The sequence below is a fragment of the Brassica rapa genome, chromosome A05 (genome assembly GCF_000309985.2).
Source record: "Brassica rapa cultivar Chiifu-401-42 chromosome A05, CAAS_Brap_v3.01, whole genome shotgun sequence".
NCBI lineage: Eukaryota > Viridiplantae > Streptophyta > Magnoliopsida > Brassicales > Brassicaceae > Brassica > Brassica rapa.
The window spans coordinates 4,945,195-4,961,257 of record NC_024799.2 but is presented as its reverse complement, the minus strand read 5'-3'; the positions used below and the strand labels follow the sequence as shown (position 1 = coordinate 4,961,257).

Genomic DNA, 16,063 nt, shown 5'->3' with positions numbered 1-16,063 from the left:
GCTAAGTTGAAATCTATTCGCTTGAGATTTGGTCTTTCCAATAAATGTCAACTTTGAATTTCGAGAGAGCAAAACACGGCCTGAAATTTTGGACCCCAACCATTTACTGTATTATGCTCATATATATTTTATTACTTCCATTATTCCTTTTTAATGATTTTTATACTATTCGCGGTGGTGATTGTGATGGTTACTTGTATTTTTTTTTGGTCATCTGAGATTTGTATTTTTGGTAATCTGAGATATGTATTTTTGGTAACTTGTATATATTCCCCTAAACTTCGAGGATAAGCTAAACACTTATTGCATCTAGAAAAATGAATTTGTTTTCTCTGTTAACAGATTCTAACAAAAATCCAAGGAAATTGAAATATTAAATGGAGAGGGTGATTAGAAATATTTTAAAAATTGCTTATACAAAAGTTCGAAGCTTCGCTGAGATTTTAATAATCGTTACTGCGAACACTAATCTCGAAGGCAGAGAGTTGACAATCATTTTATTTTCACATCACTTATACAGTTATACCCCATTGTCATCAACCGTTGTGCAACTAATTAACATATTTAGGTGTTTGTCACGTGATAAAACTATGTTCATGTGATCGCTCCGTAACACCTAACTTTTTGGATCAAGATTCATAATGAAATATGGTAAAACATCCCCTACACGTAACTATGGTGCATGTCTTCCATTTCTGCAATACCAAAATGGAAAGTAATAAAGATATATTTTCTTGTTTCTAAATATTAACTTTATAAAAATATTTTTTTTATCAACTGGTTAATAACATATAAATATATATTTTTAATTTTTTAAATTTTTTAAATTTTTTTTTAATTATTCAAATATTATTGATTGCTGGCAATTGAAGAGTATATAATAAATGTAAATAATTGATTGAACTATAAACATTTATTGTATTTTTATATTCATAAGAATTATTAATATCCATCTTTTAAGAACGGAGAATAATTATTTTTCTAATATATTAGTCATTAAAAGTATGTAATTTTGTTATTAGATGGAACTAAAAAAAAGCTGTAAACTATTTTAGGTGACTTTTAATTCATCACCACCTGACCGGTGATTTTTGTTTGGGTTCCTGATAGTTTCTGTTACTTTATAGAAGTTAGATTCTGGATCACAGTCAAATTAAATGTCTTAGATGGTTTTCTTTAACATTTGAAATATGTGCAGAAGATTTTAAATTAAAAAGAATCTGAGATGCAGGACCTGTATGCAGGTATATCTTACAGCATCTAGTATTTTGTATTATTCTACATTTCTGGGTGTTTTTTGCAGTCACCATTATTTTTGGATTTACTACGAACCAAATCACTTATCAAAACAAAAACTGCTCTGCCATATAAATAAACGACAGTAGAATTCAAATCCAAGGAATTTGATATTTGTTAAAGATTTGATAAAATTATCAAAAAGCCGATGCCATAGACTAAATAAATACATAAATTCATCCCCTCCCATGTTAATGAGCGATGGTATTATTATTATTGAACTAAATATTATAAATATTGTGTGTGTAAAATTAGATTACGTTGATAATCTCGTTCGTAGGAGGGGGTGTTAAAGACTCACAGTCCCACATGTCTCGTCTTAAAGCCCAGCATGCCGTTCAAGCGAAGATCTTCGCTGTTTTCCCGTTCTCGCTTATCCAAAACAAAGATAATTTTATATTTTTATAATAAACTTTGTCTCATCCCATTCAAAAAAATGCCAAAACTTTTACAGGAGAAAACGGTCTTAATAAATTAGTTCATCACAATATCCAGAATTACGTTATCACTGAAAACGTTATGTTATATGCAACTACTAGTTAGTCTCTGTAATTATGACATATGATTATTTGTTTTAAACAATTATAAACAAAAAAGTAGCAATGTCATAAACATGTTTTTATGTACGTTGTGTCAAAAAAATATATCAACTAACCGGTTGTTTTCATCAAATAAGATTTGGTCGATCGAACTACATTAATCATCCTACATAAAGGGCAAAAAAAAAAGAAGAAATTCCGCATAATTGAGAAAATTAATAAGTAAACACAATAAATACCAATATAGCAAATATTCAGGGTAGCCAATGTTACGATTCTGCACAAATTTTCATTAAACTAAAATTACAAATTAAGAAGAAATAAAGAAAATCATTCTAAACCAAAATGTCTTTAGTTTTCTCATCCATCTCTAACAACGAAGACAACGGTAAGAATCGTACGGACGTGGATGAAGTCTCGTCGGAGGAAGAAGACGAAGAACACGACGTGTAGAACGACAGAGGAGATAACGGAGATTCTCCAAGACCTATACTGGTACAATAAGAAGTGCTTGCCTCTCCGGCGGCGGCGCATGATGCAGAAATGCCGTCCACGTCGTCGTTGGCAATGTTGTTTCTGATGGGTTCATTCGCGTTTGGTGGTAAGTTCAAGAGTAGATCGACAAAAGCGGCGAAGATGTATCGATGGCTGGTCTTGGCGTTGACTTTCAAGAACTGGACAAGAAGCTGCTCGAGGCTTCTCCAGTCGTGGTGAAGCGAGTGTGCCTCAACCATCTCCTCCATGGATCTCTTGAAGTCTGAGTAAGGGTCGTTTGATTCCAAGGACAAGAGCATGAAGCCTTCTTCCTCCTCCTCTGCTTCTTCTTCTATTTCTTCTTGTACTCGCTTAGTTGTAGCTTCTTCGAGTATAGAGTTGGATTCTCCTTTGATTTCGAAGATAAGTCTCTCTGAAGATCTAAGACCTTTTATCACACTCTCTATCGACTCTTTGATCTCAGGTGGGTCAACCTCATCGTCTTCTTGCTCGTGGATAGGGTTGGTGAAAGTGATGGTGGCTCTGAAAGATATAGTTTTAGGGTTTTGATGACAAGAAGGCCATGCCCATGAAGTGGAATTTGTTGATGATGAAACTGAATTTGAAGAACACGAAAACGAAGAGTGGTTCTTGTTTACAAATGGGATTTTCATATTTTTTTTCTCTTTTTATTTTGTTAAGAAATAGGACAATAAAATATTTTGTTTGTTTGCTTGGGGATTAGATTCAAAGTAAGAAACTGAGAGAGTTAATGGAGTCAGGGAGGGAGGGAGGGAAGATTTTAAGGGTTTGAAGAGGGGGAGAACAGGGAGGCTTAGTGGGGTCTATTTCTTTACTTATTTTAACGTCTATATATTTATTTACATCTATTTCTTCTTTTATTTGGTTGTTGTATTAAATTAATGGCTTGATAATTTAATGTTGTTTGGTTGGGATTCATTCAATATAATTCAGTACTACCTTTTTCCTGTTACGCTGTTCTCGTATTTATTATAATAAATGATCTATTTTCCTCTTCTCGTCGCCTTTCCTCGTAGCTTTCTTCCAATATATTCTTAGGAGTATTTTAAACTTTTTTAAACGATGCTATAACTTACAAGGTTGGTTCATTTTATCATTTCAACAGTCTATCACAAATTATTGGGTTTAAATCCATCAGAGTTTTGATATTTGTTTAGAAACATCGTTTACCGTGATATGTACAGACGAATGGCAATGATATTTTATTACAACTATTTTGAAAGTTAGCTATGTGTCAATGATCGCAGTTTTTAAAAGTTAATTGAAACTTTCCGTACTAGGGGACTACACATATATATTGCACGTGGCATAAAAAGTAATTGTGATTCCTAAAGAAAGCAGAATATTAGGTCACATTAAATGTTAGTCCATATTGAATTCAAATTTTTTAATTAATGTCTCTAGAAGTGAGCATCTGTATGAAGCCAATCTCCCGATTGGATTTCACTAGACACCAAACTTGATTATGTTATACTCCCTCCGTTTTTTTTATATAAGTCGTTTTAGAGAAATTTTTATGTTCCAAATTATATGACGTTTTCAGTTTTCTATGTAAAATTTATTAACACTTAATGTTATATGACCAATGATAATATACTTTCTATTTTGTTATTGGTTGATTTGTGGTTAGATAAGTAATTAATGATGTTTTTGTTTAGAAAATAGAAAAAATTAATGATTTCTTAATCTATGTGCACAATTCTAAAACGACTTATATTAAAAAACGGAGGGAGTATAAAAGGTAAAGAGTTTGTGCTTGTTTTAATGTCTAAGACTTTGTTCTTTCGATGTTCGATGTTACCTACGATTCCAGAGTTTCTCACAAAAAGTTCTTGTAGATCAATATAACTTCATATTGATGTATCAACGTCTATCATTTGTTCTTTGGAATATTAGTTTTCGGATCCGAAGTGAAGCGCCTCTTTAAGTTCTTTCATCCCTTAAAAACATATATCTCTATTTTCGTTGTATTAGTTTTTTTGTATTCAACTTGCCATTGAATTTACTTCCAGTTGTACTTTTTCGAGTCATTTGAGCGTTCAGATTAATATAACAGTTTTCATAAAAAAAAAAAAATAAAGAGTTCAACCCTACCTTTTTCTTTTCTTTTAAAATTAAAATAATTTGAACTCGACATTCCTTTTATTTGTCATATTCTTAATTAACTCATATATGTTCTGAATAATAAAAGTTGGTTAAATGTATTTATATTTATTGCTAACTTTTAAAACATTATTTTGACATATATAATCTAGAATTAAAACATATATATATATATATATATATTAATGATTTGTACGGATATGTGAAAGAAAAATTTATTATGCTGAAAGTACAAAATATCACTTACGTTGTAGTTGTAAATAATGCTATACTAACATCTAAGTTAGAAAACTAACTCGAGTTTGGTTCTCTAACTTTTATTTTCAGGTGGTTCTCTACCTTCATTTGTGTTATTTACTTTTCCTCAATAAACAGAAGTGGATGGAATAATCTTTATACTGTTCAAAAATATACTTGTATAGAAATTTAAATCAAACCAAAAGTTAAATATTTTTAAACTTATAAATTAAATAATAAAAATTTGAGTTACTATTTCTAATACCAAAAATTCGAAAACACGAAAGAGATATGAATAAATCCATAGCATTAAGTCATACTTTAGACTTAAACATTAGTCCATGGATTAAATGAAAAAGAAGAGCAATAAACTAAAAGAAGAAAAACTCAACAACCAGTTAAACCAACAAATCGACCAACTAACTGACCAACAAACAAAAGATATGACGTCAATTTTAAGAAATTTTGTAAAACCAGACAGTATCCAATTATTATGTATTTAAAACTAATTGTTATTACACGTCTCCTCCCCGAATCGGAAACATATTTGGTGTGTTCTCTTTCATGGAAACTGCTCGCACCTGAAACCTATTTACATATACTCTCTGTTTTAGAATACATGGAATTTTAGGATTATGCACAACTATTAAAAAATTTGTTTTTATCGTAAAAATATTATTAAAATATAAATTAAAAATTATTCAACTAATCATACAACATACTACAAAATATCACTAGTTATACAGTTTTTAATAAAGTTAAAAAATACATTAGTATATAAAAACATCATCTATTTTGAAACATCAAAAACTTTCTAAAACATCATCTATTTAAAAACAGAGAGAATATGCATATAAAGTTTTGTATCATTATAATACGCATGCATGTATTTTATGTCCATCGTTATCTTAACCGACGGTTGAAGAAATATTAAGTACATCTACTCCCTCCGTTTTAAAATAGATTATGTTTTAATTAGTTTTTGATGTTTCAAAATAGATGATGTTTTCATATATCAATGCACTTTTTCACTTTATCAAAAACTGTGTAACCAATGATATTTTGTAATATGTTTTGTGATTGGTTGAATAATTTTTAATTTATATTTTAATGATATTTTTAAAATAAATAACAATTTTCTTAATAGTTGTGCACAATCTTAAAACTTCATGTATTTTAAAACAGAGGGAGTATGATTTATTGTTCAGAAGCTCTGAATCTCGAATGTATTTTTTTTTCTGTAAAATGCAGTAGATCGTATAAAAGACATGATTAAAAAGAGTAATAATTATAGATCGTATCAGTGAATTTATTTTATAGAAGGCAAGGGCCATGTGAGTCTCTTCCAATTCCATTTCGCACGTACCTTTCACACACGTGCCTCTCACGCATCGCCAGTTAAGAGATTGCGACACGGGAGGAGAGATATATCTATCATGATCATATCTTAAACCATCTAAATAGACAATTAATATTGTAGAGGAAGAAGCTTCGAAATAATTATACAATTAGAGCACCCCCATTGAGGGTTCATGGGGGAAGTTCACACAAAAACCAAGAAAAAAAATAATAAAATAATTCAATCTCATGAACCCTCTCTCTCCTAAAGTTCTTTTGGTTGAACCCCTCTCTCCTAAAGTTCATCACTGTAGCGCGGGCCCCACGTGTCGTGGCGGCCCGCGATTGGTCTAACTTTTTTTTTTTTTTTTTTTTTTTTTTAAAAAACCAAAAAAAAAAAAAAAAAAAATTTTAATAATAAAAAACTAAAAAGATGAACCCCAAGAGGGGGTTCATTGATGTGGATGCTCTAAGAGATATCAGACAAATCATGTGGATTTATTAAAACGGAGATAATGATTGATAGCTGTATGTCTTATAAATTGTAATTATGCCAAGGCTTCATGGATGCTTCGCATGGCGTTTCGTTTGACTCATGACACTTTCTTTATACAACATTGCTCTTAGATAATTAATCATTGTAATATTTTAAACCATACAAAATAATATCTAACGGATCCTGTATTGAAAATATGTCAACATATATTTAGTTAGTTATTTATAATTATCAACCATGAGAGATATCAGAATCTTATTTTATGTTTTTATTTTCCTTTTCACAATGTATCTTTCTTTTCTATTTGAATAAATTGCATCTTACAGAAAAATAGGTAACTCTTATACACAAATAGATGAAACCATCATAAGCAGCAAACATATATAACATAATGATAATAAACAATCACACATCTTCCTGAATTGGTATTTGGTTGGCAATATTCACCTGAGCCGGGGAGGGTTGAACATGTTCGAACCATAGGTAGAAAAAAGTTTGAGCTTCCTATTATTGTGATGAGCTTGCAGTGTTAGAATATTTTTGGATGTTTCTTTTTCTCCTTACGCTTTTATTCATAACTATCAAAGGTCAAAGTCGCGAAAATCGTAGTTGCAAGTTCATAAAGTTAAAAATGATAAAGCGATTCGCATTTCTATTTTTACCATCAAAGATTAAGTCGTGATATATCATATTCTAGGTTCATAAGGTTCAGGTAAACAAAACATGATGGAAATGCGAGATTCTCATAAAAAGATGTTAACAATATCTATTTTTTTTACTAACTCATAACCCCTTCCAGTATATATTTTACCAAGACTAAACAATTAAAATGATTTTATGTAGAATATATTCGTTATGGAAGTTTGAGGGTGGTGGAAGAGCAAAAGAAGGGACCATTTCGTGGCATGCACCAGCTGAGACAATGTGGTCCACTTGCTACGAAATCTATCCTCCTCTCTTCATCGCTATATCAAAATATGATTCCTTTCTACTAATTTACAAACTCTGTATAGTAATATTATATAGTAATACTATTCTCAGCTTAGCTCATCAATTTGGATATATTTGAAAAATATTCCAAATGAAAAGTACTACATCGTTCCACCTTATAGTTTAAATTTATATCGAAGAATATGTAAAAGTCAACTAACTAGTTTTTTTGCTAAATATTAATTAATTAACTAGTTATCTTTTGCAAATAATTTGAACTTTTCTTTTGAACTATAAGATTATGATTAGGGCATCTTCAACAATGACACAAAAAAAAAAAAAAAAAACAATGACACCAAATTTGGTGTTGAAATTACACCAAATTTGGTGTTTTGGTGTCAATTTTTTTTTGTCATCTCCAATAATAACACCAAATCTTACACCATAAGCAATATTATATATTATTTGATGTTTTCAGTTTTAAAACTTTTATATTTCTATTATTTGTAATTGATAAATAATAATTTTGTTATATCTAGATTATATCTATATTTTATTATTTGTAAGTGATAAATAATAATAGTTATTTACTAATTTATTTTGAATATAATAATAAAATAAAAATAGAACTAAATTTTTTAATTATATGAAAATAAATTAAAAATAAAAATAATATAATATTATTTATGTTTAATTACAAATTTAATAGTAATTGATCTATATTATTAAATAAAACATATTAAAATGTATTTTAGAAATGTTGCGTGATGAATATTATCACACCAAATGTGAAAATAAATTTAAAACAAAAATAATAAAATATTTTATGTTTAATTACAAATTTGATAGTAATTAAATTATATTTTTAAATGAAACATATTAAAATATGTATTTTAAAAATTTGGTGTGATGAATAAAATGTTACACTAAATTTGGTGTAACACTATTCACATTACACCAAATTTGGTGGGATGATGTCAAATTTGATGTTTTGTTGGAGATGAAATCACACCAAATTTGATGTTTTCGTGTCTTGTTGACGATGACTTACAAATATCAATGTCTATCAAGGGATTTAGTCCATTAAAAAAAATAGAGTAAGCCTGATGGTTTATCCATCATAATATGCATATATAGACATTCTTACTGGAATTTGGAACGAGGTTTAAACATAAACTGTTATGCTGAAACAAATTCATGACACAGAAATACACATGTTGTAACAATAATTGAGATATCTTTAAGGCTTTATATATAATTTAATTGTTCTTGGGTCCATGAAATTGTAGCGACGTGACTAAAGTGGTGAGGGGACAGTGTGGTGGTGTCACGAATACGAAAGATTAATATTTGAAGCTCAGAACTTGGAGAATGTCATGTTACTGTTTTTGATCTTTGAATATAAAAGAATGATTAAAAATGTTAAGATTATAGCTTTCAAAGAATGTAGGCCCAATCTTATCTGTGTATCCTTATTTATTTGGGACCATTTGTTATCTTCTCTCTAGTGGCCCTAATGGACAAATATTTTACTCAGTACAGTGTTGCATCCATGGAAAATATCAAAATCTTGAATGTTTTTGGCAGTTAAAGATTAATATTTGAAACCAATCTCAAATGTTTTTGCCAAATTGAAGTTAGCTGATGATGATGCGTTAAGTTATAACCATTGTGTTATGGACCTTCTATTCGTAGTATCATAGAAACGTAATCAAATCACTCACGTTATGTTCTATATATACCGGAACTTGTATATATGATTTGGAGTGAAACCATTACAATTAGAAAATGAGCTAAGACTGTATGAGGAAGAGAATGTACAAACACGATCGATGTAACGAGTTCGTATATCAACTTAAGAATCCTGCGTCCTGGTAAAGCGTCTCCTAATAGTAGAAACCTAGTATCATCAATTGGGCCTTATAGTCATATATGCTGGATCCTTTTAAGATGCTTTTATAAAAACATTCATTAAGTTTTTTTAGGAGCTTATTTGTTAATAACCATATCTCAAAGACAAATTAAGCGAGTGACAACGATTTTGACATAATGCAATGTCAGACATTTAGACCACAAACTATCCAGTTTTGCTTCTCCAGAAAAGTCTTAGCTGGGTTGTTGGAGATGGTGAAAGTATCAGGGTCTGGAGTGATCCATGGTTGTCATGCTCCACTCCAGAAACCCCTATAGGTCTTGCAAACGAACAAGAATCCGACCTACGTGTGAGGAACCTTCTCGGCCCCCTCACTAAAAAGTGGGACGCAAGGAGGATTCACCTACACCTTTCTCAGTATGAGGATACCATTCGAAAGATCATCACCAGCTCAGCCTAAGTAAATGATGCTCTTTTCTGGCTGCCTGAAGTGTCGGGTTCTTACACAACAAAATCAGGATACGACATTGCTAGTGCTACGGAAACCAACCCAAACCATCAATGTCCAAATTTTGATTGGATAAAATGCATATGGAAGGTGAAGACTTCCCTAAAATTGAAAGATTTTCTTTGGAAGGTGATCAACAAAGCTATTCCAGTCAGCACAAATCTTGCTCGCCGTGGAATTCATACTTTCTGCTGCAAGCTGTGTGGCGGTGTGGAGGACGATCTTCCCACCTTTATCTCTTGTCCTCTTGCGGTGTCTGTTTGGGAGATTGCTCCGGTGGCGTGGACATCAGATACTTCTCTGCCATCTCTTGCTACCCTCCTTACGGTTGGGGATAGGATGGCGATTTTGCCCCCTGTGGGCCTCTATATACCACTGTGGCCATAGATCCTTTGGAATCTATGGAAATCTCGTAACAAACTTTTATTTGATGGCAAATCATTCACAGAGAAGGAAATCATTCTAAAGGCTATCAAAGATGCAAAAGAGTGAAAAAATGCCCAACTCGAAGCCCAAGTCTCTGGCACTCCAGTCCAACGACTCCCTCAACGCAACAGAGCCAATCCCCCTCTCGATCCCCTCACCGGGGCTATCTGTCATGTCGACGCTGCCTGGTGTGCTGCGACGGGACGATGTGGAATAGGCGGGATCTTCAAAGGGACATGACTCTCTTCTCTGACTTTTATTTGCATCTCTCAATCAGGTATCTCCTCCGCTCTGATGGCTGAAGCCATTGCGCGGTCATGAAGGCTGCTGCGTCCAACATTCAATCACTTACGGTCATGTCTGATTCCCAAATTCTCATCTCTCTACTGAAGAACAAGGAGTCTAGACCAGCACTTTGGGATATGTTCGACATCTATCATTTTAGCAAGTTATTTGATACTATCTCCTTTCGCTTTGTTCTTTGATTGCAAAACTTAGAGGCTGATGGTGTGGCAAAATAAGCACTCTCGTTACCTGTTGTGTCCCCCTTTCATGGGGAATGAAACCTTTTAAATTTGAATGAATCAGTAGTTTGACCCCAAAAAAAACATATCTAAAAGACAAATTAGGTGAGTGACAATGATTTTGACATAATGCAATGTGAGACATTTAGACCACAAACCATCCGGTTTTGTCCTTGTGCGTAAAAGGTTTCCAATTGCAAGTGACAGAGTAACTGACGTCATTCTTTTGGTAACGTATTAACAAGCACATATCGATACACATCATAATATGAAGCATTATTTTATTTTTTGAATGAATGTTAAATTTTATTCATTAAGAAACCTTTTTACATCTAGTGAACCTTTATATGAAAGAAAATCTACTCTTATCTCTTTTCCTATACACCATCTTCAAAAAAGGATCAAAACTTCTTGTCCAAGCAACCTCCTATTTACACTCTAGTACCAAACTAATACTGCAAAATGTTCTCAAATCCTTTGACCCCCTTCGTCTGAATTAGGCTAAGCTTGTTATAAACTAGAATAGTAATTACATATTGCTTAAATTTTGAAATGTATATGATTATAGGAAAAGAGGTAATGCTTACCCCAACGTCAACCCAAACCTTTCATAAACTCAATCCAAAACACTAATCACTAAAACCTAAAAAAAAATATAAACACTAACTCAAATTTTAGAATATGCAAATAGTACATGATATGAAGCATTCTTAAAATATAAAACTTAAATATAAATAGAATAAAATAAAATTAATAAAATAAATAGACTAATACATATTAGTGAAATTATGAAATGACTTTAATCGCATGAAAGAATTTAATATTTACCCCAATTTCAATCCCCACCTTCCAAATATTAACCATAAACCTTAATAACTAAACTCTAAATCCAAATATAATAGAACAAAACAAATTGAATGATACATATTGATGAAATTATAAATTGTCTATGATTACATGTAAGGAGTTAATGCTAATCCTAAATTCAAATTTACTATAGCGAAAAAGATGAAAATTGACGGTATTAGGAAAAAAGTGGAAGAGTCAACATCATATGAGATCATGGCCATCGTAGAAAATTAACAAGAGAAGTTACAAAGGAGGCAGTTATGAATATTGAAGAGCCACATATTATTTTCGATAGATAAAACTTATTGTTTTTTTTTTCTATACGCAGGTTTCACCGGTTGTGTGAAAAGAATAATAATATTATTATATAAAAGTCACGCCTTTTATAAATGTACTAAAGGAAATGGGACATCTAGCTAATTAGCGTGTCTTTCACCATTATACAGTACAATCTCTCCTTTTTTAATCTATGACTAGATTTTGATCCGCACAACCGCGCGGATGTTTGTTTTTACTTTTTTTTTATATATAAATTATTATTTTTAAATATTAGTGATATATTTTTTTAACAATAATCTTATACTTAAATGTTTATATAACTATTTCAAATATAATAATTTGATAATTTACATGTTATAACTAATCATTTGGTTAAAACCGTATGTATTTTCACTTCTTATTATATATTTATTTTATTATATTTGCATTTAGTCATTAAGAAAATTAATATATTCATGAGGAAACATATTTGAAAATTATTTTGTATTTACTTTATGCTAAATTCTGACCCGTGTTTCAAAGCTCTATTTCTTTTCACTAATATTTTTTATGCTTATTCATTTTAGATAATATATTATTGTATATACAAAAGTCTAAGATATGTTATTTTTTAGACATGTATTATAAGGTTTGTTAATTTTAAGCCGTTCTATCATCATATTATATTTTTAAAATAAATAATTTATATTTATGAAAATAAAATTTATAAATTTTTCAATTGAATATATTTTTATCTTATTTATTTAAGTATAATAATTGTACTTTAGCATGATCATGACTATAAAGTGGATAAAATATGATATAATTTATTTATTTTTCATTTTATAAACGATAACTTAAAATACATTAAATTATTGTTAAAATACTCTTACACAGATTTATTAGAATTTTAAATATAATATATAAATATATATTATATTTGAAATCAAAATATATTATGATTAAAGTAGTTACAAAGATTTATATTATAAGCTTTAAAGAAATACATGTTAATTTTTATACATGTATTATGTATTTTGCTTAACCCATCTTACCAACGTATTAAATTTTATTTTTGAACATAAATATTTTATACTTATAAAATAAAATTTATAAAATTTATAAATTTAATACAATTTTATTATACTTAGCTCAATATAATATTTTTAATATGATTGATTATGATTATATAATATATAAAATATTACAGAATTTTTTATTTTATAAACGATTACTGAATTTATTAATGTATAATAATATTTCAAACTAATTTCGAAATTAGTGAAAAATATTTTAATATAATTTCGAAAATGAAGATCTTGTAAAAATCTTTTAAAACAGATTTGTTAGATTTTTAAAATAAATATATTTATACTTAAAATAAAAAGATATCAAAAGATATTATGATTAAAATATTTTAAAGATTCTATGTATTATTAGTTTTAATAAAATACATTTAATAAGATTTTTAAGTGATGGTCCAATTTAGAAAAAATCACACATGAAAAAAGTCATGATTTCTCTTTTAATATATAAAATTTTATACAAAACAAAATTTGATATGAGCCTCGGCGTTGACACCTCTCTCTTGCTCACACGAGCTCAAAAACAACTCGATCTTCTTAGAGAATATGATGAAGCAAGATTGTACGAATTGTTTAACAACCTCGGTTTCTTTTTAAAGACAAAGCCAAAACTAAAACATCAGTAGGTATCTTTTAAAGAGAACGATTAAAATAAACTGAAAGTCGAAACTAATTAACGAGTACAAACCAGCTATAATTTCAACTGAATTACAGTTCCGTCCTGGTTTTGAACTCCAATCCATTATTTTGACTTTTTTTTTCTTTTACCCAAAATATCATTTTTAAATTCTAATGCGATTTACACTTAATTTAAATTTAATACTAATTATAAAATATACTAATTTTATAAATAATTTTATTTATTTTAAATTACATTAGTTGTATATGTGTAATTAATAAAAACATAAACCTAATTCAATTATTCTCTTAATGTGTGTGAAAAGTATTAAAATGATAAATTTTACAAAATAGAAGGAGTATATGTTATGTATAAACCCAAAGTTTGGCCATAATGCTCCCAAAAGTAGAACACGATTGATCTTCATTACCAACTAATGTTTTTAAATAACAACAAAAATATAACATACCAATTTATGGCATATGATGATACATATAAAAATAATTAATATAACTAGATCTTGCACAACCGTGCGGGTTATTATTTTATTTTAAATAAGTATAAAAACTTAAATATTTAAATTTGTATTTTATCATTTTTTTATTGTTAATAAAAAGATATGAAAAGATTTTATTCATATATAATTTCAAAGCAAATATAGGAATATCTATTTGATTTGTTTGATTTAGAATAGTTCAAATAATTTAAATATTAATACAAAAATTAATTGAAACAATTTTATAAGTGGTGGTCCAAATTAAAAAGAAAAATCATACACAAATTAAATTATGACTTTTGTTTTAATAGAATAGATGATTTAACTGATAATGCTATCAAATTACACTAATTGATGGTCTCCTTAAAAAAATTAAAATATTTCAAATAATTTAAATATTAATACAAAAATTAATTGAAACAATATTATAAGTGGTGGTCCAAATTAAAAAGAAAAATCATACACAAATTAAATTATGACTTTTTTTAATAGAATAGATGATTTAGCTGATAATGCTATCAAATTACACTAATTGATGGTCTCCATAAAAAAACGTATTTTCGCTACCTAAATAAAACATATTGAAAAATAAAACATAGAAAATACAAGATGATTACATAGACAACAAATAAGTTTTTTGAATATCCCAAAAATTAAAGCAGACAATGGAGGGAGACGTTATGAAACCTGTGAGTTACGTTGTTCGGTTAAAACCTTCGAGCTAATCTATAGTGGCATGGCATGCTAAGTCTTGCATGGAAAGACACATAACACTACATATCTTTGAGTTAACACAATTTGAGTTAGGCTGGATGATATTCTTATATTCAATAATTATTCCAAAAATGTTCCAAAAACTAAAAAGGCTACGGTAATTAGTAGTATATATTTAAGGTAGCCATTCGTAATTACTCCCTCTGCATATAAATGTTTGATGTTTTAGTTTTTCTACTTGTATGTTAAAAATGATGTTTTAACTTTAATTAATGCATTTTATTTTAAAACTATAATATAAATTAAAACCTAAAAATATGAAGGGTAGAAATTTATTGGGAAGCAAATAAAAATAGCAAAAACTAATAAATTAAAATATAGATTTTTTTAATTAATATATGTGCAAATCTTAAACATCAATCTTTTAAATCGAGAGAGAAGAAGGAGTACTAGTTAGTCTGTATTAACTAACCACACATATAGATGAACGCACCAGCATTTTCATTTTACATAAAAAATTTAAATATATACCAAAACAAGAATCAAAGTATCAAACGAAAATTCTTCCGTACGTTCCGTTGAATGATAAGCACATGGGTGCATGGCTTGTAGATGAACCCATCGGCGTTATGGATGTATGCATTCCTAACACTGTATCACACCTCTTTTATAATTACTAGGGGACGAAGCCCTCTCGCAAGCGCGGAGTTATTGACTTTTATATTTTTTTTTACCGGAGAAAGATCCACAAGTACCGTGTGGTAGTCTTGTTGCATCATCTTTCGAAGTGAATGCAAGCTCTTTACTCCAACTGCAACATTAACCACAAACATAATATGCCAAACACATTTAAACACTTTTACATTTTGAAATTTATTTATTTTGTTTGAATACCAAAATTTCTTAAATCATTCATGGACAATATAACTTGTTTATATGTCATAGTATAGCAATTGGACATTAACTGTTTTATTTTTTTTAATGTTGTTTGTTGTTAAGAGTTTTATTTAGTGTTAAGTACTAAGTTGAATGATGCTTTCATGTCTGGAGATTAGTTTGTTCATCCTTATGAAACTTTGTATGATGTTAATGGTATTGTCAAAAAAAAAAACTACTCTTTTAGTTGTCAATTCATATAACTTTTGTTGAACCAATCAATTTTATGTGTATATACATTTTTTATTCTACATTTTATTTTAATTAATTTAAATTTAGAATATTTGTTGTTTGGATAATTTTTACTGAATATTTTTATT

At 29.1% G+C, this 16,063-nt stretch overlaps 1 protein-coding gene across 1 annotated transcript; it reads right to left on the bottom strand.

The window, feature by feature from the left end:
• Positions 1-1,988: 1,988 nt before the first annotated feature.
• On the bottom strand, positions 1,989-3,979 carry LOC103867319 (transcription repressor OFP15). The gene has a single exon (XM_009145371.3). The coding sequence runs from the start codon at positions 2,981-2,983 to the stop codon at positions 2,171-2,173; it is 813 nt and encodes a 270-aa protein (XP_009143619.1). The 5' UTR covers positions 2,984-3,979; the 3' UTR covers positions 1,989-2,170.
• Between the last annotated feature and the right edge of the window lie 12,084 nt (positions 3,980-16,063).